This window comes from Gekko japonicus, unplaced genomic scaffold (assembly GCF_001447785.1).
Source record: "Gekko japonicus isolate JY-2015 unplaced genomic scaffold, Gekko_japonicus_V1.1 scaffold1304, whole genome shotgun sequence".
Taxonomy (NCBI): Eukaryota; Metazoa; Chordata; class Lepidosauria; order Squamata; family Gekkonidae; genus Gekko; species Gekko japonicus.
Genome location: NW_015171543.1, coordinates 258423 through 284631, shown reverse-complemented (window position 1 = coordinate 284631; position 26209 = coordinate 258423). Strand labels below are relative to the sequence as shown.

Here is a 26209-nt window from a genome sequence, read left to right as displayed (position 1 = left end):
TTCTCATGATAAACTCTGTTATTCATTTCAGACTTGAATTGCTCTTTGAAGGATCAATGTGGACCTTCAGAACAAGTCAATTTTGAAGACTTTATGTTTAATTTATAGACTGCCTCTGAGCAAAATATATCAGAAGTGCAACTGATAAATGCACTGCTGAGCTGCCGTGCAGTTTCTTCTTCTAGTCCTAATTTGTGCCATCTGAGGGAGCTCTGCGCTCTCTGTCTTTATTGTTTCATGCTTTTCATTTCAGTTAAGGAACAGGTTGACATAAAGCCTGCAATTTAAAGATGCTGCATAGTCAGTGGTTTTAGTCATGACAGAGCTAGAGGATTCAGGTATTTTCTTAATAAGTAAAGTAGTATTTTGGTTTTGCCATATACTTTCATATAGAACAACCCTGTATATCAAATTTATAGCCCACACATAGTTACATACCTGCCTTTAGCATGATGACATCTAGCAGTGTACACCAATTCTTAAAGGTCTTAAAAAAAACAAAAACTAGAGTCCTAGTCAATGAAATGTTGCTGATGATCCACTTCATGTATCACCCTCTTAATGGGACTATGCATAATTAATCCACACTCTTTTAAAAAAGGAAGTAGGTGTCCTTCCACCAGTAGCCACGACAGACAATAATGGCCAAAGAGTGCTTCTAAACAAATTTGATTTCCTGCATGTTTCCAGCAGTTCAGAGTATTCCGTTACTATACACCAAGCCACCATTTCCATGAGTATCTTGCTCAGTCTGGTGGCAGCTGCTTTTAGAAAATGAACAGATTCTCCCGTTGGCAGTTAGTGAGACGTTTACAGGACATGTGAGAACATCCACTCATTCGCTTATGGAAAAACAGGCATTTCCCAGAAGAAATGGAAAGGGACTAATAATGGGTGAGTGAGTAATAGCAGTACTGGCTGGGAAGCCTTCATAAGAACATAAGAAGAGCCCTGCTGGATCAGATCAATGGTCCATCCAGTCCAGCATCCTGTCTCACACAGTGGCCAACCAGTTCCTCTGGATGGCTAACAATAGCCGAGGCCTTCGCCTGATGTTGCCTCCTGACTCTGAGATTCAGAGGATTAGTGCCTCTGAATGTGGAGGTTCCCCTCAGTCACCGTGGCTAGTAGCCATTGACCCAAGGAGCAAAAGGACCGCCAGATATGCCATGCTGAAGGTGCCCAAGAGTGAGTGGTATCAGAGAATTAATGCAGAACAGCCAGAACCTAAATACAGGTAGGTCAGAATGTTTAAAGTAATTTTATAGCCTTGATTAATAGAATAATGTTTGAAATAAGTGCTTAGTGTTTATCAGTTATAATTCCTGTGACTTTGCATTCAATGACCAGAGTACTGGAAGGCAGGAACAGGTTTATTTGTTCATGAGCAATACTACTTACATGGTCTTCCATGTATCTTTCAATATGAAAACTGCACAATTATGGAAGGCCCCTATAATTATGGCCCTGTTGAATGGGTTTGGAAATTTTCACCCAATGGGGAAATGAAGCTTGATTCTGAAAGCTATTAAAGATAACTTGACTCATTACAAGGGCATATGAATTGGCCCTTTGTTTTTGACTTGCCCTCAGAATACACTGCCAATGGCTGGATGACCCATTCTGGAATTTTCCTTCCAAGACCACCATTTTGAGTTCACTCTACTACAGCTCAGTCAGGGCAGTGACATCGCCTGTTTCTGATATTTTAAAATTCATCAACGGGCAACCTGAATTTGATGAGGTCTTCATTACTTGACTGATACTTGTACTGTCTTCCATTAATAACATGAATTTTTCCATCTTGGCTATTGTGAATGGCCTCTCATTATGGAATTGCCTTTGTAGCACCAAAATTATGTCCAGCAGCTTAACAAAAGGAGCATGGTGATCCTTACCGGCCTGGAATTCCTCCAGCCTTTCCTTTGTAAAGACACATTCACTAGAGCTTGGAGAAGGTACTCAGAGACAGGGAGAAGTACTCTGCAATTTGAACTTGGACACACAGACATTCAAAGAGTTGGGAGTTTTTAACTGGAGTTGGCTAAAGCTGGTGCATTATTGGAGTGAAGCTGCTCTTTGGAAATCTGATGTCGGATCAGCAGATACGCAGCCCACTGTAGGAGTCTGTTTGCTTTACTGTGCTCTGCTTTTATATTTGGAAACAGAGATTATGAAGATACCGCAACTCTCTTTTACCACAAGGAAACAAGCCCCATAAAAGACACCCCCCCTGCCGCTTCCTACTGCTTAGGGAAGTGGATGAGTTACCTTTTCTGCAATAATATAATTTCTAACGGTTAGGAAAGACAGCAGTTCTGTTCTCAGAACTCCCCCCCCCCCGGCAAGTCTTTCTTAAATTTCCAGCTGCTGCTACTTGTACCGTGGCAGTTTAATCCAATACTCAGGAGTGGACTGCTAATCGTTGGTTGCTGAAGGGACCGAGAAAGAACCCACACAAAAATGTCCGCATTAAAAACTAATAGTGACAGATGCCCAGTTTAGCGTGAAATAACACAGCTCCCACAAGAGACTCTAAAACAGGATGTCAGAACAGAAAACAAACGCATAGGATGACCCTGGCGTTCAGGGCTTGCCATGGGAAGTCAAGGCACTGCTGAATAATGAGGACGTGCAGAATGTGACTGCAGGCTGGGCTGCGGTGGACCAACAGCCACTCCTGGCTTGGTCTCCACCCTTGGTATATTTGTGGGAAGGAGGAAGCTGCATGCCCCAAGGGAAGAGGAGGAGGACTCCTCATATCGTTAGTTGTTGTAGATTTTACGGGCTCCTCATATCCTTCATTGGGAAGATGAGATTTACTGCAGTAGCAGCAGAAACAATGACATGCGTGGCAAATCTGATGTTGTTTCTGAAGAGTAGGTTTTCAATACCCCACTTTTCTCTAAGGAGTCTCAAAGCAGCTTGCAGTCTCCTTCCCTTCCCCTCCCCACAACAGGTACCTTGTGAGGCTGAGAGAGTCCTGAGAGAACTGCGACTGGCCCAGGGTCACCCCACAGGCTTTATGCAGAGGAGTGGGGAAATCAAACCCAGTTCTCCAGATTAGAGTCCGCTGCTCTTAACCACCACACCATGCTGGGTTAGCACTTAACCTTCTTCTCTCTGTGTGAGTGAATGGTGCAAACTGTCCCAGCTTCCACCCATTCTCTCACATGCTGCCCCTCCCACAACTTCTGTACTCTGAACAAAGGGGGTGAGATTTTTTTTTAATCCATTCCTGATTAAAACAAAAACAATCCACCCTCACTCTTTACATCTCTAGTCTGATATGACTAGTCAGAAATAATAATGACTTGAAGTTCAGAACGGAAGTTGCTAACATCGTCAAAATGCACTTGTAAAGGGTGGCAGAGGTAGGGAAGTTCATAATCCAGTCAGTCTGGTTTTAATGACCCTTTGGCTGGACTATGTTGAACTAATTCAGTGGCCGTGGGTTAACTGGCCATAGGTTAATCATGCACTCCTTAGTCTCTACCTCTAGAATGGTAGTATTACTTTGTGCCTGGTTTGTTTTTAGGGTTTAATGCTAGAATCTCTGATTGGGAAGTAACTCCGATATGGATTTGTACGTTCATGCATTTTATAGTTGCTGTTTGTATGTTTGGCTTAAGACCTCGGGTCAATGAAGCTAATAAATGAAAACGGATTTGTACGTTCATAAATTCACGATATGGCTCATGGAGTGCGAAAGGGCTGTGGCTCAGTGGTGGAGCATCTGCTTTGCATGCAGACGGTCCCAGGCTCAATTCCTGGCATCTCCAGTTAAAAGGATCTGGTAGCAGATGATGTGAGAGACCTCTGCCTGAGACCCTGGAGAGCCATTGGCAGCCTGAGTAGACAGTACTGACCTATGGTCTGATTCAGTATAAGGCAGCTTCATGTATTAAGCGCAGCAGGTAGTTGTGACTGGATCACTGTGAGTGGCCATTTTGCAAAAGGCTAGTCCTACATGGTTAAACAAAAAAAATATCACAGAACACTTACATCTGTTAACTCTGCCTGTAAAGCAGGGCATCTTGTCATCAAATATACACATACTGATGCTCCTGTACATATTTCCTGTCACTCAGGAAAGGTTTGCTATTCCTATAAATGCCAGCCATCTGCACTTAGAAAGTATTGCCAGATCAGAACTCTTAAAATAAGGGATAATGTGGAACTCGTGCAAACGTTCCAAGGAATGCTGGAGCTGAGCTTTATGAAATGAAGGACATATAATGGAGGTCATGCAGCTAAGGTTTAGGGTTATACTAGACACACACAATCCCTCCCCAGTCCAATCAACAGATGATGGGAGAGTTTCTGCCTCCCATGGAATCTCTGTCATTTGTCATTCTCTTGCCCTCTCAGGTGATGCTAATTCCCACTCTCACTACTTACTTTATTAAGCTTAATGCAACCAGTGTTGAGCTCAGCAGTCAAAGGCTTTATAGAAAAGAGATGTTTCTCTCTCAAAACATAACGGGGAGCAATTCCAGATCTCTTTGGGGAACCCAAGCCACAGCTTTAGAGCAACTGCCAAAATTCCCCTCCTCCTTGCCTGTGTCCCAGTAACTGCATAACTGAACCACACCTTCAAGCAAGTTCTACACAGAGCCTATTATGGTAGTTCAGTCTAAATATTAGACAAACAGGGATCCATGTTCTCCAGAAAGGGGTACAAGCCAGGTTACATGGTACACACAACAGAAGACTACAGAGACATCTAAAACAATATTTCCCTGTCTGTTACCAGACACAGGTAATTTACCAGGGCTTACTGACTGGACTTCAGTCTTCTACCCAAACCGAAAGCCCAAATGAAATGGATCAATGAAGGATATTTCGTCAATATACACTTGCAGTTGTAGGTTAGGGCCAGGTCTGAAACTGGGAATGTTATATCATTCTTTGACAAAAATTGGTTTCTGCAGGAGTAGGCAACACAGGTAGGACTTTCCTGTCTTTAAATGATTTGTAATGTCTGCTAGCTTACCTCTATGTATGTATTTACTTATGCAAATTGCCTTTTAATTGCAATTTTTGCTGCTGTTTTTACATTTTTCACTTTGAACAAAGATGACCAAGAAATAAAATTGCTCCCATAGCAAACACAAACTCCTGCACTTAATAAGCTCAAATGACCCAATAAAATAGCAACTGGTTGCCACAGAAATCTAACAAAACCAAAAGGACCTTGAGATTCCGCCAAAAGCTCATTGGAATGATGTGGTTATGCACAATTTGTGAAATCTGGAAGACTGTTCCAAAGAATGAGCTTAACTGTCGAAAAGTTTGAAGACCAAACAACTCTTTAAAAAAAAAAGATGATGGGCTGATCTAAGATGTCATGCAGGTCTCCAAAGAGTGCAGTAGGTTCATCACCCTTGAGGTTACGGGAGCTAACACCATCCAAGCCTTGAGCAGAGGCAATTGTAACAAATGCCTTAACTCCAGCTCCCTAACCAAGCCACGAGAATCTTAAACTCTGTTCAGCTGGGCAAGGCAAAGATCTAAATGTGTGTGGTACATTTCTCAACTTGACTACTGTAATACCTAGTACAGCCCCTAAAACAGTTATGGATACTTCACCATTTGGTAGTCTCATTTTATCTGCATCTGACTTCAGAATGCACATACATCTTTGAACTCCATGGGTTACTAGATTGGTTCTGATTTACAACAGGACTTTTTAGTGATAGCTGTGGAACTCCCTCCCAAAAGAGTAAAGAGGGAAAGAGGGTGAAGAACACATTTTTCAGAAGCACTATCTTGCTGAGGATTTACCCTTCATGTTCATGTACCTAAAAAGGTTGGGCATGGCCAGAGCCATGAGTCCCTGGATGTGACCTGAAGGTCAAAATTCAGAGGCCATTTGGCCCTTTGGATCTTAGCTCATGCCTTCGGATGAGCCAGTAAATGTCCAGGACTGCTTCAAGATGTAGTTTGTTGTTCTGGTTATTGGCTTCTGTATATAGATTTTTAAAAATGCTGTAAGCCAATCTGGATCTCTTTGGAGCCAAAATTCAGGCACATATACTTAAACAAAAATCTGCCAGAGCCATTCTATTGTTGTTTTTGAGACAGACAGTGAAAAGTGCTCTCTTTCATCAGTCTTTCTGTGGTCTCTGAATAAAACAAATTTTCTTTTACTTTCTATTGATTTTTAACATACACACCTTGTAGCAACTGTATTGTGATCAATACAGTTAATACTTTCAATGGTGTCTTTTGATAGTACGGTGTTTAATTAAGTATAAACACGTGAGAGCTTTTATTGTAGAAAAGTGGCATAAACATAAAAAAGTTCAGACTGACATTCAAGTCAACATCTACAAGTTCCATCGATATGGAACACTTACTCAAAATGTTTCTCCTTCTCCCCTTGACGTTCAAGTTTTCTGCACATATGGTATAAATATATTACTTCTGATAATGTGTATGGTATTAATACACTGCTTCTGATGAACCATTTAGAGTATTCTAGTTCAGTAGTAGCAAATCAAAATATCTCTATATGTATATAGGGAGTATCAAATTAATATACTCCTGGCTGCCCTAAGCTATCGCAAGGTGATATATACAGTGTTCTGCACCAGTTTCAGCTTCTGAAAGAATCTTCACACAGGCAGCCCTGTGTGAAGTGCCCTCAAATTTTCAAAGCCATGAATCCTGCGTAGCAGGTCAAAATCAAAGAGGAAACATTGCAGCCTTCTCACATGTTGACATTAGTACAAGTTCCAGAAACATGTACAGCTACAAACCTATCAATCACTTACTGCATTTTTGTAGAAGAAATACAGCACCATGTTGGCGAGTCGAGAGTAACACCAGTGGCCATGAACAAGCAAGAGTTTCTCTAAATGCCGGAACTTTGGGATTGCAAAATCGCTTGCCATCACAGCCTGCAATACAAGAAGAATTGCAAATTAATTTTGAGCATGTTATTTTCATTACAGAGACTACATTTGTTGTTTAATTTTAGTGATAGAAGCAAAACTCCACCATGGCGCTAGGATAGCACTGGCAGAAAAATGTGGTTAATTATCACAAAGAATGAAAATGGTATTCGAGTTGCTTAGCAAACATGACTAGCAAAGCAAAGATTGACTTATGCATGCAAGCCTATCATCCAAAATCACTTTATGCCTATGGCTCTTCTGAGAGAAACTGTGGCTGATTTCCTTAGAGCTAATATGAAAGTTCTGGCTTGGATCCTGAATCATTTCTGCAGGCACTGGGACTTCCACTCATGGAACATGATTTTCCTTGGGGGACCCAAAATACCCCAGAAGACCCTGTTCTTGGGAGGTGACAAAAACATGCTCTGTGAACAAATGTCCTTGTTCCTACAGAAATGCTAGCGAGGCTCCAACCCTCGGTCTGGTGTCTGATCTGTGAGGACTATTTTGCCCTCTCCAAATCACCACTTGATGCTTCAGGGACAAACTGAGTGGTTCCCCCAGCTTGTCTGATCTGTGAGGACTATTTTGCCCTCCCCAAATCATTACTTGATGCTTCTAGAAAAGTGATTTAACTCTTCCTCTGTGCCACTTTCCCGCTGTAAATTGTCCTCCAGAGGACAATGTTCCCTCAAAGCTGTGGAGTCTTGTGAGCAAAAATTCTACTCTGTGAGCTACTGGCATTAAAGTTGTGAGCGAGCGATTTGGCTACTGCATAAATTAGTTTGCTCTGGAGCCATCCTTCCTGAGCTAGGACAAAAATGTGTGAGCTGGAAGCTAAAAAACTGTGAGCTGGCTCACACCAACTCAGCTTAGAGGGAACACTGCTGCAGAACCTTCCCAGATCTCCCATCATGGCCAAGGTGGCCTATTAATCAGTGAGGAACATATGCATGTGAATCAATAGTAATTTATTTTGTGGTAATTTACATTTATTCCAACTTACTTCCTCAGTAACAGAAAGGGAGGGTTACCTAGTTTTGTGTAAGGATTCCAATTAAATGGTTTACGGTCTGCACTCTAGTAGTTTCATCCTCAAATTAACAGAGCTGTTCCAGAGAAAGTTACTAGTAGCGTAGACCTAAGCACAGTCACACACTTCCAAGTTCATTGACGTCAATAGACTCAGAAGGATATAAATCTGTTTAAGACTGCTCTGTAGATGATCTCAGAACCTGATCTTTCCACTCAGCACATAAATATGGACATATCTTTCCATCAATTCTGTTGACTGATGATGCTGGAAACCAGGGGTAGCTCGCAGATGTTTGTGCTTTCTGGATGCCTTATTAATTGCAATACACTCTCTTCCACCACTACTCACACAATGTCAATTTCTGCTGCTCGGATTTATGCTGAGTTTTGAAAAGAGATCTATCATCTATTAATATAACTTCTAAAAACACAGCACTGCTTTTTATGTCATGCTCATATACATTTAATTTATGGCCAGGAGAAGTCTAACAGTCAGTATTGCCATTTCTCTATTCCATGAAGTCTTTCTATAATGGAACGGGAAGGCAAAGATTTACTCTTGCATTTCCACAAAATCACTCAAGTGCATTTGTCCCTCTAGCCCTCCCAAAGGTCTATTTCTGATCACTGGGGAAACGTGGAGAAAGCTATTTGAATGCAAACTAACAGATTCAATTTCCTCCTGCATTTTATAGAAGTAACCACATGGAGCATGAACCACTACTTTACTTCAACCCATAAAAGAGTGCTTATGAAAAACAAGATGGTTTTTGGTGATGAAACAAATACTCAATGGAAAACATGACACATCAGAGGAGCCTGCATTTATGGGATTCTGATTCTATAGTATTTATAATACGATGGCGTTCAAGGTCTCTCATATGAAACCTTCCCATCCCAGAAAGGCATGAATACATTTTCTTTCTGAGCATGACACATATCAAGTATACAAAATGAACAACTGAAGGGGGATCTAACTGCATAATGCATGAATGATGACCTTGGAATGATGGCCTGGATCCTTCAAAGAACTAATAGAAGACACATGGGTTTTCTGCATGTTCCTCTCCCCCTATAGTCCCTTTTCAACATGTGGAAAGATTATTCCTGGGGTCCTGAGTCCCACAACCCCAGGAACATTTTTTTCCGGAGTTGAAAGGGGCCATGGGGCAGAAAAGGGACAAAGGAATAGTCTGATGCCTTACATTGGTGAATCATACAATACAAACTAGTGTAAGGCCAAGCAGTGGTGGAGAAAGATGTATTCAACCAGAAATGCTGTAAAATGTAGAGGGAAGGTAGAACAGTGGCCCTATCCTCAAACTGCACCCATCCAGACACCAAAGTATCAACAGCGTTGGCTTAAGCTGGTCTTCTGCCTTGATACTTGTGGGCACTTGCATTTCAAAGACTTGATGTGCTAAAAGCATTCCCAGTCTTTGAAATAACACTGGCATTTGGATGTGCTCTTGTTTATAACAAATAATATTTTTATATTGTTTATAACAAATAATTTGTTTATAACAAATAATTTGCTACGGTATTTCACTCCAATCTGCTGCTCTTGTAAAGTTACTGTGCAGTGGCACAGTAACTTTACAAGAGCAGCAGATTGGAGTGAAATACCGTAGCAAATAAAAAGGGGAGTTTTTAAGGTAAGCGGTTCTTAGCTATTTGAAAGTATCATTTATTTTACATAAGGAAATTTGGCTGAAAGATGTCATATTACTTGTGTTTTACAATGTGAACACAACATGATTAAATCACTATAGCTCTGAGAAAAGAGCTCCACTAAAGTCATTTTGGCAAAGACCAACTGGTCCACCTCGAGGCAGCTTGCAAGTACCTCTGAAATGTGCTGTAGCTGTCACAAAACAGCTTGTTGAAGCCAACTGGGAAGCAAGATTCAAGCAGACATATGGAAAACATATGGCCCCAACTCTATCCTGGGGTTGCTTTTCAGTAAACACACATTACCTGCATGCCTTCTGGACCTGAAATCCCCACACCGACATCGGCTACTTGGATCATACTGACATCATTTGCTCCGTCACCTGGTAACAATTGGAGAAGATGTTGTTTGCTATTAACTGAAGCAGAGATGACTAATGGCAAGAAAACAAAACCAAACCAAAGGAACATGGGGGAAGGGAAAAGGGATGGGATGTTTAGCTCCGAAACTGCCTGCTCTGTATAGAACTACAGTTTCAAAGTCCGGTCCAGCATGTTTACTTATCTAGGCTTGTACTCCACACTGAGCTAAATTAATTGAGAGTTGGTATGCGAAAATTTGTCAAATGAGGTCTAAATGACAAGGACATGCCTGCTGTCCATAGCTAATTGATCATGCATTGCCCAGCAGAGGATGAAAATAAAAAACCACTGGGAAAACTTTATCCTGCTCAGTACCTGGAAAACTGGAACTATAAAAAAGAAGCCTGATATCAAGACCGGGGGTGTCAAACAGAAGGCCTGGGGTCTGGAAGTGGCCCATCCAGGGGCTCTTATGCAGCCCGCGAGCAACTGGTGTAAGGGAGGGAGTACTGGGGGGAGGGAGATCCGGCCCTCGTAACAAATGAGTTTGACTCCTCTGATAAAGACTGGGTAGTAAGAAATGTGGCACTGAATATGGAATTCTGAGCATCTCAGCTTTCATTGCAAAGAGTAAGCAAGATTCTAGTCTTGCTTGAGCTAGACCTGGAACCCTAGAGAAGGAGTCTGTGATTTGCTGCAGCTGCACTACAGAATGTAGGAGTGAACGGGGAATGAGCAGTGATTTTTGTTTGTGACGAATGGTGCGTTTAATTGCTGTTACAGCAAAATGAAGGAAAATTGGTGTCACTCAAGATGTCACATCATTCCAGTGACCATCACTGCTGTGAACAGGTCTAACTGCTATGGCAGAAATGAGTTAGAACCTGAGGTTCTATCAAGATCTATTTTTTAAAAGATCATCAAAGCAACTGGCTTGTCCTTTTGTTGTATCTCTTGCTCCACAGCACTTCTGCCCTTATGGTATAATATTTCAAAGTAAGGTATCCTAATGACAAACCTTTGTTTCTTTATCTATCATCCATCAATAATGACCTACCTAAGAGGGTATTTTTCCATGGGAAAAACCACTGAAGGGAAATGCATGCAAAAGCAATTTCCTTTGTCTGTTTCCTCTGTGAAGCAATTAAACTGGAGCGAAGGCAAGTGTTCTTTCCCTTGCAATCCAGATTCTCTTTGCATTAGACTGTGTAATTCTCAGATCTCTGCTTATGAAGTGCAAGTACAATTTCTGCTTGGGGGGGGGTTTGCCAGGGAATGCTGGCAATTTTACATCTGCTACAGCTGACTCATTGGCTTGCCATGGTGCACCCTGCTTAGGTTGGGATGGAAGAGATCAAATGATAATTTGATACACAAAACGGGGAAACCATTTCCATATGCCTCTGCCTCTACTGCAGACAACGGCCCAAATTTTACACGAGAAAAGCCATTCTTCTTTTCTTGCATTTGGAGAGGAAACGCCTGGTTCCAGATTGTTTTCAGAATACTGGGACAATTGGGCTTACAGGGTTGCTTCAGGTACATTATTCATAGGCCACTGACAAGCAGTCCATGAGGATAGTAGAAACACTGAGCTTCTTCAGGTTCCACAAGCGAGCTTGATGCTGAAAGAAAGACCTTACCTAAGCAAGCAGAGGGAACTATAAAACACCAGCATTGATACGGAAAATGCCTTAAGAAAATTAAGTGGTTCATCCTAATGAATAAGGCTTTGCTGAACAGCTGCAGCATGATTTGCAAAATATTCTAGTGATGAAATGCTTTCTACTTAACCAAGACAAGTCACTAGGGGATATGAGGAAGCAAAATATCCTCTTCCCCTCTTTGATGTCTGCAGAGGAAGGAAGAGGGAAGGAGGAATTTGGCTCTTTCTCTGCTTTGTCTTAAGCAAGATGTGAGATAAGCATTCTGTACAGGAGGTAGTAGAATGGAAGTAAATACAAAACATTGGTACCTCGGCTTCTGTGACATCACAGTACCTCAACCAATAGCTAGGGAGACATCAAAACCTGTCTGCACTGAGCTGACTATCAAGACAGACCACCGAATACATTAATATGACTGTTACCACCATCTTTAAGCAATTGTATTAATATAATCCTGCTTTAATTGTATTAATATAGGCCCATGGGGTCGCGAAGAGTCGGACTCGACTGTGCGACTGAACAACAAAAAGATCCCGCTAGCACTTTATGATATTGAATTGTTTTATATATTGAATTATTTTTATATAGTTTTATGATTGTCCCAATTGTTATTTATGTGTTTTATCTTTCATGCAAACCGCCCTGACCCTGCCTCAGCGGGGAGGGTGGGGTATAAACTGAAGAAACAAACAAACATTTTATTTTCCCTTTTAAAATTCCATGTGCCTTTTTCTGGCAAAATAGCAAAAATACCCCTCCCCCAAAAAGGTTTATCCTGGTTAAACTGCAATTATCCAATGTTGTTTCATAAGAACATAAGAGATGCCAATGTTGGATCAGGCCAAAGGCCCATCCAGTCCAACACTCTGTATCATACAGTGGCCAGAAATACCAGTGCCATCAGGAGGTCCACCAGTGGGGCCAACTCTGCTTAAATTTTAATTCCTAGCCCACCATTTGTTGAAGGATTAGGTTAATTGATTATACATTTAAAAAAACATGCAGAACATCCAGTTTAAATCCATACAACACATCTAAAAATGAGACTTAGTTATGATGTTAGATCCCCTAGTTTTTTATGCTAAGTAAAAAATCTTCCTTTGGAGGAAGGAATCCTTCTGCTCTATTCCTCCAGTGGAAGATTCCTTACATTAGTTTATTTATTTATTTTTATTTATTTTGAGATTTTTATTCCGCCCTCCCCCAGTGGGTTCAGGGTGGATTAAAAAAACCCCAAACAAACTAACGTTTGATGACGTCAAAACTCAGGCGTGGCGGAGCCAGAAGGACACAGCTGAGGCCGGGGGAAGACGCGAATCGCGCGCCACAAAGCTAACTTGCCTGTGCGCCAGAACAAACATCCCGCCGAAAGACTGCCTGAGAAAGAACTGAAGAACCGAGCCGAAAGAAACACCAACTACCACCTGGGTGCCGGTAGGCTGTCCCATGCCCGTACAATGTGGCCCTAGTTAGGGAGTAATGTGACTAGCACCTTCATGTAAACCGCCCAGAGACCTCCAAGGGGGTTAGGGCGGTATAAGAAATCGAAATAATAAATAAATAAAATAAGTTCAAGATTTGTTGCAGTAAAATCACATTAAAATAATTAAAATGATAGACAATAAAATTTGCACAGGCAGCGACAATTTCATATAAATCTGTTGGGGCTACAAGATGGAATTGATGGGCCCTTTCAGCGGGTTCGGGACTATGGGTTCAAACCCGTAGTGTGTTGGAGGGAAGACTAATAACTGCTATCTGAATAAAACAATTCATTCTCTGTATTTGTATCACTATAAAACAACAGCTGAGGTACCTATTGCCAGTGCCATTGTTTTGAGTTTGTCTCTGACCAGCTTCACAACCATGCCCTTCTGAATTGGAGTAGAGCGGCAACATAACACAGAGCGACATCTCCTGGCTAGCAAAAGAAATTTGTCTTCAAGGGCTCTGTCCAAGGCATACGCCAGCGTCCTCCCATCAATCACCAAGCCCAAATTGGGATTTACTGAAGATGATGGCATGTAGAGAGGTATAAACTTAGGTGCTGTATTCTGAGTAGATTTTTCAACTGAAAATTTAGACTCTATGCAGTGCAAGTGTTGTTCTAGCAAGGTAGCACACATTTCCTGAAATCAAAGAGAACAATAAACAGAAAGATAATTTAAAAACACACATCAACAGCATCAGTTGATAGATTTCCTTTCTGAATATGAAGCAAGATTTTGAGGCAATACTTGTCTGCCCGTCTTATTTTATGGACCTCCATGAGCCTCAGAGCCTACATTCCCTTCCGGCTCACATAGTGACTTTCCTCCATATGCTATGCATTGAGCTCTCTTTGGATGCAACCTGCAGATATTTTCATTATTGTAGTGGTGCTTTTTCAGGCAGCCACAGTCATGGAAGCCACTGCAGCTGTATCCATGCATTGCCTATTTTACAATGCTTTCTCCACATGAGGGAGTGCCCATCCGCAGGTTGGGGTGTTCATGTGGAGGGAGAGGTAAGGGTATTAACCTGTTCTCTCTCTCTCTCTCATTGCAATTACTGGAAATACTCAGTGGAAATCCTCTCTCTCATTGCAATTACTGGAAATACTCAGTGGAAATCCAGCCTGCTTCTCTAAGCATAAAGAAGAGAAGATGGGGACTTGCACATACAAAAGCCATGTGGGTCGGGGAGAAGGAGAATTGGGTAAGACTGAGTAGAAAAGCTGGCTGAGTCCAACCAACAGGATTGTGAGGGGAGGGGGTGATTTTTGGTGATTCCTTCCTCTTGTTGCAGACCTCCATTATCTCCCCACCATGCTGTTCATGGGAGCTCCCCTTCCCCCAGGACCAACACTTGAGGGGTTATTTTGGGTTGCAGCAGGAGGAAGGAGGTGAGGAAATCCCATTCCGCTGTCAGAAATCCATTCTGCTGGCAGAGATTTACTGCAGGGTCCATGCCAAAGTTGTCAAGGTTAAGACTGATTAGGAGAGCACAGAATCATGGAGTTGGAATGGACCTCCAGGGTCATCTATTCCAACCCCTGCACAATGCAGGGAATTCACAAATACCTCCCCCTGTTCAGCTTCCTGCTGGATCAAAACTTTATCTTTTCTGCATCAACTTATTTTAACAAATGAACAAGAAAAGAAAAAGAAAACAGCACTGAAACTTTTCAGAACTGCCACAGGTAAGCCAACCCAATCCACAGCTGTAGTGGATGCCAAGGCATTCCAGTCATGTACAACGTCTGGCCCAGTAAGCTGACCAGAGTCTACACACCATGGCTTACCAAGAGCTGGGCAGACTGGCCCGCCCTTCCTCCTGTCATTTTTGCAATATCAGATAGACAGAAAAACAATGGGAGGTTTGTCAAGCACCTAGTGGGACTGTCTGCAATGGCTGGTGGGAGGTCGAAGTTTGTGCAGACATACTCCAGTTATACAAGGCACACTGGCAGTGTACCTCAGCTTGCCAGGAGGCTGACAAACCTCATTTCAAGAGCCTGGCAAGCAGCTATACATGGCTGGCATTCCTCTTATAACCCAGGGCCCACTGGAAATGTAGGCCTGATGCTTGGCAACAGTGTTGTCATACCGGTGAATCAGCATTTAAGGTAATGATTTCTTCATCATGATCCAGTAACTTGCAGGCATAAGCAATGTTGATGGCAGTTTCTTGCTTATCTCCAGTTAAAACCCATATTTTTAGCCCGGCTTTGCGCAGGTTTGCAATGGTTTCTGGGACTCCATCCTGTAAACGGTCCTCAATGCCGGTTGCACCTGACCTCAGTCAAAAGACAAGAAAATGAGGGCTTTAGACAGTCATTTATGATTTTGCTGGGTTTTTAGATAATTATCCCTATACATAATACTTTGTTAAACGTTAGTTATGATTCGGGCAGAAACTTAACATCTGTTAATCTTTTCAGTTATTCTGATAAACAGACATAGACCACTCAGGCAATTTAGAACAGTAGGCTTAAAGGATAGCACACATGTATTTATTTATTCCTCTAATTTGTACCCCACCCTCTCCACCAAGGCAGGCTCAGGGCGCCTTACGGACAATATGTTAAAACAGTTGAAACACCATATTTAAATAAAATCACAAACAATACAGAATAAAACATATCATAAAGAGCTAGTATAATTCATAGCCGATGGCGGCGTTCACAGCATCCATGTGATCAACTACCACTGTAGTCTGGGTTTTGTCAGGCTATTGATCCTATTTTGAGTTGGTGTTGGTATTGGGGCCAGGGCCTGGTTGTTGGGAGGGCTGCCCCCTAATCGAAAGCCTGGCGGAAGAGCTCTGTTTTACAAGCCCTGCGGAACTGTAAAAGGCCCTGATGCCCTCTGGGAGATCATTCCACCAGGCCGGGTCTCAACATTGGACTGATGGCATGGAATTTCCAGAAACAAATGTTCTGAACACCTTGCCCATAACAATGGTGGTCTAAGAGTCATGACAACAGTGAGGGAGCGGCCCAGCACCCAATCCCCTTCCTATCTACTCAAGTAGTCTCCTTTGTATCGTGTAAGATTTGCAACCTGAGAAATGTGGGTTAGAGATCTGGAACTGGACTCAGAACTATCCCTCACCCATCCCGGATGTTACCATGCCTCATGCGTAGAACAAGAGACCAAGGGGCAAAAAGAGGCCTCAGGCACTTTGTAGAAACTTCATACGTGCTTATAGAACATTCTAGTAAAACAAACAGTTCAAGTCAGCCAACTTGAATCTACTTTTTAATACACCTATGGAAGCTACTTAAGAAAAGCTTACTTGAATCCAACTTATTTGAGAATTAGTGTGCTGTAATGGTTGCCATTTTGGACTACGGTGATTTGGGTCCAAACTCTCCCTATACTGTGAGGCTCACTGGGTGATCTCAAGTCAGTCACATTCTCTCATTCTAACCTAATTCACAGCATTGCTGTGAGATTAAAATGGGGGGGGGGCTACGTACAAACTAAAGGGTAAGCTAAAATATAATAAATAAATAAACTGAACAAGAATATTGTATCTCAGGACAAAGGCAGTCATTCGTTTTACCTACTTAGCCAAGCATTATTACATTTGTAATGTGTGAATGGGCAACACTTAAGCATGAGGAAATTGTCTGACAAACTAGTTTTGAGGCCATCGTCAGGTTGTCTCAGAAGAAGCGCACGTGCACAGGCTGACAGACTTCCCCACGCTGCACAGACTTGTGTGATCAACCATTTCCTCCTGTCTTCCCAGTACTCAACTTAAAAACAATGAGTAAGAAAAAGTAACATGGGAACCTGCCACTAGAAACAGTAGTATTCCACAGGCTTTGCCATTACTTATGGAAGTTGGTAAAGGAAGTCTTTTTATTCCTCAGGTTTTTTTCTCCAACTTTGCAGCTTGTGACAGTCGATCTGTCTACATTCTAAGTCCTTTAGTTTATAAGCAAGCAGCTCAGGCCTTAATTGGCAAAACAGATGGTGTAGTTTTGACAGGAGTCTGTTTTTATTTATCCAGCTGTGCTCAAGAAAGCTTTAATTCAGGAAGGTTCATATGTACACCCAAAGTCAACAGTGGCACAGATTTTTCTTTTCATTAGCGAAGTCCCAGTTGTCTGGGCCAACACAAAGAGACCGCTTAAGGCAGCAGAGATCTTTAAGATTTTATTGTGCCTCAGGGACTCTTGACACCACAGACTACATTACAGTGCTTAGCATTTATAATGCTCTATATATTTACAAACATTACCTATCACAGCCCATTTTCATTTTTCAGAATGAGTGCTACAGATCCAGCTTCTTCCGGCATTTTGACATGAGCTCACACTTAGATGAATGAGCACTTTCGTGGCAGAGAATAACAAACTAGATGTCACCCCCTCCAAAATAGTCTTGGGTGACCCTGACATTGCAGATGAGCCTTCTGTGCGCACAAAAGTAAATTTCTAAACAAAACCATAAGAACTACTTTGCTGGATTAGACACAAAGTTGACTAAGTCCAGCATTTTGTGGCTAACGAAGGCAATCTAGAGGAACCTGGGAAGCTGAGAGGCCAACTATAAATTATTATAATTATTTTTCACCATCAAGTCACAGCTGACTTACGGCATGTGGGGGTTTCAAGGGAAGAGATGTTCAGAGGTGGTTTGCCACTTCCTGCCTCTGCAACATGAACCTGGGCTTCCTTGGTGATCAGGGCCGACCCTGCTTAGCTTCTGAGATTTGATCAGAGTGGGCTGACATGGGCCATTTTCTCCCCCGTACCTTTCCCTCCTATCTTCATTTTCCTTCCCTAACTCCACTCCCCCTCTGCTTGCTGTCCCCAGATTTTCCTATCTGCCCTCTAATCCCCCGTTCTTCTTCATTCCCGCTGTTTCTAGCTCCTGATTTTCTCCACCACCTTTTGAAGTGCCAGCTGCTTCCTCTTCCACCCTTGGTGGTGGAAAGTGCCATCAAGTCACAGCTGATTTATGGTGACCTCATAGGGTTTTCAAGGCAAGAGACGTTCAGAGGCGGTTTGCCATTGCCTACCTCCTCATCACGTCCCTGGTATTCCTTGGAGGTCTCCCATCCAGGGCTTTTTTTGTAGAAAAAGTCTAGCAAGAACTCATTAGCATAATAGGCCACACCCAACAGCAGAAACTCATTAGCATATTAGGCCACACCCCTGCCAGCACAGCTCATTAGCACATTAGGACGCACCCCCATGTTACCAGAAGTGTGCTCATCCAGCCACACCCACCTTTTGCTTCTTATTCTGTTTACTTTGTTGTCAAAACTCAGGGCTTTTTTTGTAGCAGGAACTCCTTTGCATGTTAGGCCACACAGCCCTAATGTAGCCAGTCCTAATGAGTTTCTGCTGTTGGGTGTGGCCTATTATGCTAATGAGTTCCTGCTGGGCGTGGCCAACTCGGGAGCCAGCTGGAACTCCGTTCCTGTGCGTTCCTGCCCAAAAATAGCCCTGCTCCCATCCATTTACTAACCAGAGCCAACCCTGCTTAGCTTCCAAAATCTGATGAGATCAGACTAGTCTGGGCTCTCCAGGCTATCCCACCCTTACCAGCCCCTATTCTTATTTCATATTCTTTCCTGCTATTAATTCTTCTTTCCCCAGCCTTGCTCCTTCCCTTTCTCCCTCCTTCCATTGTCAGGCCCCATTTTGGGTTGATACAGCAGCTTTCCATGATGTTTACACGTGCACATTGCTGTTATAGCCTGTTTTTTAAATTGATACTCAATTTTATTTTGTATACTTTACATATTATTCTATAAACCCGGGGTTTCCCCCGCGTTTGCAAAACTGCACTGCACAGATTTTTTTTCACCCACAAGGTGGGGTTGCCCATGATTTAGATAAATGATTTAAGCAGCCCGATCCCTGCAGATGCTGAGGGCTCTCGAAGCTCCCCGGTTTTTGTCAATCCAGGCTCAGTACAGCTATGAACTCCATGCAGGTGAATGGCAAAACACATGTCCGGTGTGTCTGGAGTCTGGACTCAAGCTCTGGTCATCCATTAAAAAAAAAACACCTCGACTCAAGCTGGGCCTCAGAATGGAATGTCTGCATGGCTGCGTTCCAGATTTTGCAGCATTGCTGCAGCCCTGTCTATTGACAAACCTCCTGCTTGTAAATAATTCCACAGGTGAATGGTAATCCCTGGGAGGCTTCTGAAGTCACACACTCAATTGTTAGACACCCTTCTGTTTCCTATGCACGCTTTGTTGTTACCTAGGAGATGTAGATCAGTCTCCAAGCGAGTTGCTGACTGAAACAGCAGCTCTTCCCGGTTGTCAATAGCAGATTCTGCTTCGATGTGAGTTTTTAACCAGCTAGCATAGTCCTCCTTGCTCAGCACCTGTTGAGACAGGGGAAAAAAATACTAAAGGAAAAGTATTTGTGTTAACAGAATAAACAAGATACAGTCTTGTCAAATGGGCTTCAGTGTACCTAATGCTGTGCTGGGTGTAGCCTTAAAACAAAAATAGAACAACACACCCGTAAGGCTCCCTATATGCCTCTGCAAAGGGGAGCCACTGGCAGAAAACACCCCTCATAATCTTTTACCACCATCCCACACCCTCTGTGTAAGTGCAAACCTAGAAGTAGGCCATAGGGTGGCCTGGAAATGTACACCAAACCAAGATGGAACAGAACCAAACAGTATGGTATCTAGCAGCAAAAGAACAAGTCTGAACTTGCTATTTTGGGAGGGTGGTTTTAGGGCATCTGTCAAACCAATAGTTCCCCCCCCAACCCAAATAGATATTTCTCTCTCTATTGAGGCCCAGAGGAAAGAAGAATCAACACCTGGCTCATCCCTTCCTGGTCAAATCAACTTAATCAATAGGCTGTTCACACAACTGGGTAGCCTTTTCTCTCCAGCAATCAGGGATCATCAGTAGATCGTTAACTTCTCCACATTCCAACAGAAACATTAACAGTTCCTGTTTGCACCAGGAAATCCATTCATCCACACAGAGGCGAAATATGGCAACGTCTTTGTCTTCTCTTGAGATCACTAATCCTATCAGCCTCTCCTCCCCTTTTGAAACCCACATTTATTTCATAACAACAGCTCCCCTCTTCCCCACCCAACACAAAAGGACAGTCACCAAGTAGCTTTGTTTAAGCAATCAGAGTTTCAACTCAAACTTTGTTTTACATCTAAAATGCCTCCTAAGAACATCTCCTGTTCTTCTTTGTCTGTACCTGAGAGCCCTAGTCAGCGTTCCCAAAGTGATAGTTTTACCTTTTAGTTAATCCCATCAATTCTTTGTTTCACAGGGCAGTCATGTTAACATGCCCTCAGGTCCCATTTTTTCCCTATAAAATGTAGCTACAGGTCCATTGCTGTGTGTCTGCCGCAGGCGCCTATGGGCAGCGCACCCCCAAACTTTGTTTGGGTCACATTCCATCTTCACAGTCTCTATTTCATGGACTCCTGATCTCCTGGATAGGTATATTTCCCCAACACCCTTCTATTATTTCCGCTCACCTCTGTACTTCCATTACTTGTGTGTATGATTTAATGAGTGTGTAATTTCTGTACGTGTGCATTTTATTAGGATTGTCTTCTTCTTCTTCTTCTTTTTAAAAAAACAACCTTTTGGTTAAACAACGGACTGATTATTTAGAGCTCTCTTGAAAGTTTCCCATAAACATAGGTAGGAGATCCTCACCAGTACCCCACCTCTTGCTGAGGCATGCCATTTAGCGAAATTCCTCCAGAAACTGAAGGCAGTGATTCAGCTTCTTAAAAACTAAGCGGGTAGGGGTAGCACACCCTCTCCCAATGAAAGTTAAAAGCCCTCCCCTAGAAACCCACTTAGGAGGCCGCCTGTGCTTACTTTCTTCGCAATGCACAATGTTCGCAGTCCATCAGCAGCATAAAGATTAAGAAAATCTTGCGTTTTGCTTCTGATTTTCTTTTGATGTTTGTCTCTAGGGTCATCTGGAAGTAAGTAAAGAAAAGTGAAACTCTTAAAATAAAAAAATGCCAGTCTTAAAATGAATAATCCCTTTCTTCCCCTTCTATGAAATAAAGCTTTACAAACAGTTCTTTCTGGCAATGCTAGCATCCCACAGGAAACTCCAAAAAGCTTTCTGCTGTAAAACAATTTTGTATATAGCACCTAATTTTTGCTTCCTTTTCAAGGTACTGCAAGCGCCTGTAGAATACAGTATTTTATTTTTACTATTCACTCATCTTTTGATTTTTAAAAAAGAACTCCCATTTCTCCAGATGTGTACAACCACAATGTTGCACATAAAATTGCTAAATTGCAGTTACTGTTGCATCCTCTACTTGGCAAGTGGAACAGCAGTCTTCTACTTTGTAATCCTATTGCATCTATTAATTGATGCAGCTTGCTCTGGAGTGATAAAAGGGATAGCATCTCCTGGGTGTCACCAAAACCACATAGCCCATTCACTGCTGTGCTGCAATAATCAGTAATGGTAATGTTGGTCAGCAAGCAACGCTTGGGAAGGCTGTCTTTCATTTTGCTCAGCCACAGAATATACACAGTCCCTAAATTAGTTCATCTATCTGATTTAATAAACAAGCATTTATTATGGCAAAATATTAATAAATCAAAATTGCATTTAATTGAATTATACACTATTAATAAACAATAATCTGTAGTCACACGTGCTAGTTGAAGCAGAGGGGAAGTGAGGCTATTCCTTCCGGAGGAATGTGACATGCAGTTGCGAGATTACAGCCCTTTGAAGCTGCAGGCTTAGCCTGTCATTGTGTGATCAGAAGCAACTGCGGGTGAATCTCTCTTTTTTTTTTTGCTGTTTGTTTCCCTTGTGCATAAATGAGGATTCGCACCTCCGCACTGAGGTTCCCCCTATGGAGTATGCGATGATGCACATACTGCGAAGGGGGAAAAAAACAACAGCACAGAGTCAGGATGGCCTGATCAGACCATCCCGATGGCATGAGAATGTGCTTGAGTGATCAGACAGGGGAAAGTCCGTCTATGGCCCGCAGTAACCTGTTTACTACCGGACTTTCCCCGATGTCTTTCAACTCCACTTCCAGGGTGGAGCAGCATGGGTTGCTCATGACCCAAAAAATAACAAAATACTGCAAGTGTGCATACATATATTCTTAAATATTTTTTCAATCTTATAAACATACAAAAATACAATCTTTATCTCAAGCGGAACAATAATACAATAATTTCATGTTGTTGTAGGTGATGGACGAAATTCTCCGGAGTACCTTCCGTTTTGTTTCGTGATAACTTCTTCTTACATCAACGAACGATAAGCCGTCTTCATCAATTCATAGACATTCCATAAGGATTCAATGGTTTTCACAGAAGGGAAATATTCCTTCTCCAAACTTTTCAAAGTATAATGCAACGTTGAATTGATGAACAGGCTGCACTTCACATTGTACCGAGTTGCAAACACATCGCTGTGAGGCATACCCCACTTTTGGAACGTAGGTAGGTCCAATTCAGCTTCCAGTCGTGGCGCTGAAAGAGACCCCTGCTGAGCAGGTCTGCATGCACATTGGCACTGCCAGCGATGTGTGAAGCAATGAGAAAAATGTGTAGAGGTATGCACCACACCCAAAGGTCCAGTGCAAGATGGCAGATACTGCGGGAGACCGTTCCTCCCTGTTGGTTGACATAACAGAGAGCTGTTGTATTGTCGGTCAATACAGCCACACATTTCCCCATAAGAACAGGCTGGAAACATTAAGGGCCAGTTTGATTGCCAGAAGTTCCAAAAAATTGATGTGATTGCTTGAAGTAAAGGCATCTCACTTGTGACCTATGGAGAGGCCATTGAGGTGGGCTCCCCATCCCCACAGAGAGGCGTCTGTCATGAGGGTGAGACCAGGAGTGAGGGGATGGAAAGGGACACCCTGCATCAGGTTGTCTGCCAGTGTCCACCAGAGAAGGGAGTCCCGTGCTTCCCGTGGAGGAGAGAGACAAACTGATTGGCTCATTCGTAGGGGCTTGAAATGCCTTAGGAGCCAGAGCTGAAGTGGACGCATTCGCATTCTTGTGAAGTGAAGGACCGTAGTTGTAGCTGCCAACAGGCCCAGAAGGTGTTGAATTTGGAATGCAGATGCCATGTCGTGGAGCCGAATCTGTTTTGCAAGGGTGGCTAGAGTGAAAGCCCTGTCCTGGGGCAGGAAAGCTTTGCCTTCCAAGGAGTCAAGTCTTGCTCCTATGAACTGCACTCTTTGAGAAGGAACCAGCTGCAACTTCTTGTGGTTGACCTGGAGACCCAGGGAACGAAGGACACTGAGGGCCTGGGATACATGTTGTATGAGAAGGTCCCTCGAAGGTGTGACCAGAAGCCAGTCGTCTAAATACGGGAATACCGTGAGGCCACAGAGGTGAAGATGTGCTACAACAACTACCATCGTCTTGGTGAAGACTTGCGGTGCCGTGCTGAGGCCAAACGGTAGACTCCTGTATTGATAGTGGCTGCCTCCTATTGCAAACCGAAGTTATTTCTGATGAGAGGGATGGATGGTTAAATGGAAATAGGCATCTTCAAGGTTGAGAGTGGCCATCCAACAACCCTTGGATAGGAGGGGTAGAATGACTGGTAGAGATGCCATCTTGAACTTCCAGTACTGAATATAGGTGTTGAGGCCGCGAAGGTCTAGAATTGGTCTCTGGCCACTGTCCCTCTTGGGTACTACGAAATACCAGGAGTAAAAACCGAGGCCCTGGCATGATATTGCTGCCTATTCCCTGAAGGGGACTGACGCGGTCTCCAGCTTCTCTCAGGTGATGGCTTAGTTTAATGGCGTCTAGAGCTGTAATGTGACCAAGAGCGGGTCCAAAAGGTTTGGATTTACGTTGGGGAGAGCGTGAATGGTGTGACCTGCGGTCTCAGTCTGACTGTCGCATTGGCGTCAGCCATGGCATCGATGTCGACATTGGGTAGGAGCCGAACCAATACAACATATGGTGCCGATGGTCCCATGGAGGAGGCAATGGTGGTTCAAAGTAGGTTGGGGAGTGCGGTCTTAACTCCCGCCTGGGTGAATAGGAGGGCCTGGGTCTGGAATGATGGTACTCAGGGCACTGTGAGTTGAGAGACTGGAGGGGTCTCAGCAGACATCTTAACATCGGACAAAGGTGCCAATGCGGACTCCCAAAGTGCCACTCGGAGTCTCACTGCCCTATTCTTCCGTGTCTGGTTGGAGAACTTCGAGCAATGGCGGCAAGTCTCTGGGCGATGGGTTTCCCCAAGGCAGAGAATACAGAGTGTGTGGCCATCACGGGAGGCAGGTTTACTGCCACAGCCAACACACGTCTTAAAACACCCCCACTTTTTGGCCATAAAACAAAAGATTTGGCACAAAAAAAGGAGAGCCCTCATGTGAGGTGAAAAGAGATTTACCTCGGGGGGGGGGGAGGCGGCCAGAGGCAGGGGCAACCCTCAAAAACCATTTTTTTAAAGTCTTTGAGTAAAAGGAAAAAGAAGAAATAATGGTCAGAAAAAAACGGATTCAACAATCCCTTGTGAGAGAAAAAACACTTCTTCACCGACTGGCAGAAACAGCGCAGTGGTCAGAAGAGAACTGGTGGGATGTCCATGCCCACCACCTTGGGAATGTGCAGTGGGGTTCCCGCAAGTGCCTTGGATAGAGACACAAAAATCCTGTTGTGAGCTTTGTATATCCCTGATTCGGATCAGCGCAGGCGCATAATCCCATGGGTGTGATGCACAGAGACCATGAAGAAGATCCACTACACCACACAGGCAGAGAACTGAAAGTGGTTATTTGTTTTCTCCCAGTATCACTTCTGATCAAACAGGCTTTGCAGGTATTTGACCAATATAAAAATCAGCACAGCCTGTTTATTACTAGAGGTGAAAGTGAGAGAGTATGGAGAGGAGAGAGTATGGAGAACAGAGAAAACCCATATCACTAGAAATCTTCCCACTTGATCTGGAATGTGGGCCTTCATCACGTAGCAGAAACATTGCCAAAACTAGTGTTTCATGGTTGTTTTGCTGAAATGTAAACATTTATGCTAGACTGTATTTCGCTCTTAGATTTCGGTTTGATATTTTTTTTAGCTCAGTAGGCTGCTTGGAGTGTCAGTAAACAAAGAAGAGTAAAAGCAAGTTAAATTAACCCCCCCCTGAATATTAGAAAGTTAATTGTACAAGAAGGAACATTCAGTGCAAGAACAATCAAGTGTACCCTGACATACCAGATTCTGTTCTGGTGGGATGAATGCTTGTATTTGCATAATAGTAGCACAAATCTTAATAAACCTTTATTAGAGACTCTCTGGTGTCATAAATCTTACGTCAACAGTGCAACAGAAACCAAAACATTTAAAGATGCAATTTTTACATTACATGGTATAAGTAGCCTGTTTGGAAAGGTCAAATTTATTTTCTGTTGCTAAAATGACAAGCAATTCTTTACTCTGTGGCTTGGCTCTGGCTTATGTCACTGAAAGACAAAAAGGCCCTAACTTGCATATTTCTCTATTTCATTAAACCAACACTGCAGAGGCAGAATCTTTCCAAGGTGATCTGCTCCAGCAATTTTCAGTTAATATTAAAAGTAATTATGAGCCGAAATTTATGCTGAAATCAACATTTCCTGTACACTACATGATTAAATTGCACAGAAACCCACCATGCAAAGTGTCAAAAGAAATAATCAAATTTGACTAGCAAAACTGACATGCAACCTTCATTTCAGCACTATTTTGTATTAGTAAGATACTCTGTAAAGTACACCTAATTTTTATTGATTTGGAGTCATTTATTTTTTCAAACGCTGGAAAAAACCTCCTAAGTATCAAAAAGTTATGATAAAGCCAAAAAACATTATCTTTACAGCCAACTGATTACAATGAGCAGTAATTTAAAGTCTCTTCTGGTTCACAGCATGCTCATATATCTCTGAGATGCTCTTCAATTAAAAGCCCGAATTCTCTGTTCACAGCTAGAAGTCTGCTCACCATTAACTACCTCTTCCTTTAAATTCTCCACTAATATCCTCACATATAACTCTGGTATTTGACAGAGGTGGATCCCTTTATTCTGTATGTAATAAACTGAATCCCCTCTTTCCC

At 42.8% G+C, this 26209-nt stretch overlaps 1 protein-coding gene across 1 annotated transcript in view; it reads right to left on the bottom strand.

Moving 5' to 3' along the window:
* The window catches only part of ATP10A (ATPase, class V, type 10A), a 162312-nt gene that overhangs the window by 8842 nt on the left and 127261 nt on the right, over positions 1–26209 (bottom strand). The window contains exons 12-17 of the mRNA XM_015419655.1: positions 20972–21075; positions 19353–19479; positions 15227–15411; positions 13455–13767; positions 9915–9991; positions 6780–6905 (exon numbers count right to left, since the gene is read on the bottom strand). Coding sequence (XP_015275141.1) covers positions 6780–6905; positions 9915–9991; positions 13455–13767; positions 15227–15411; positions 19353–19479; positions 20972–21075 — 932 coding nt within the window. The remainder of the gene's footprint in view (positions 1–6779; positions 6906–9914; positions 9992–13454; positions 13768–15226; positions 15412–19352; positions 19480–20971; positions 21076–26209) is intronic.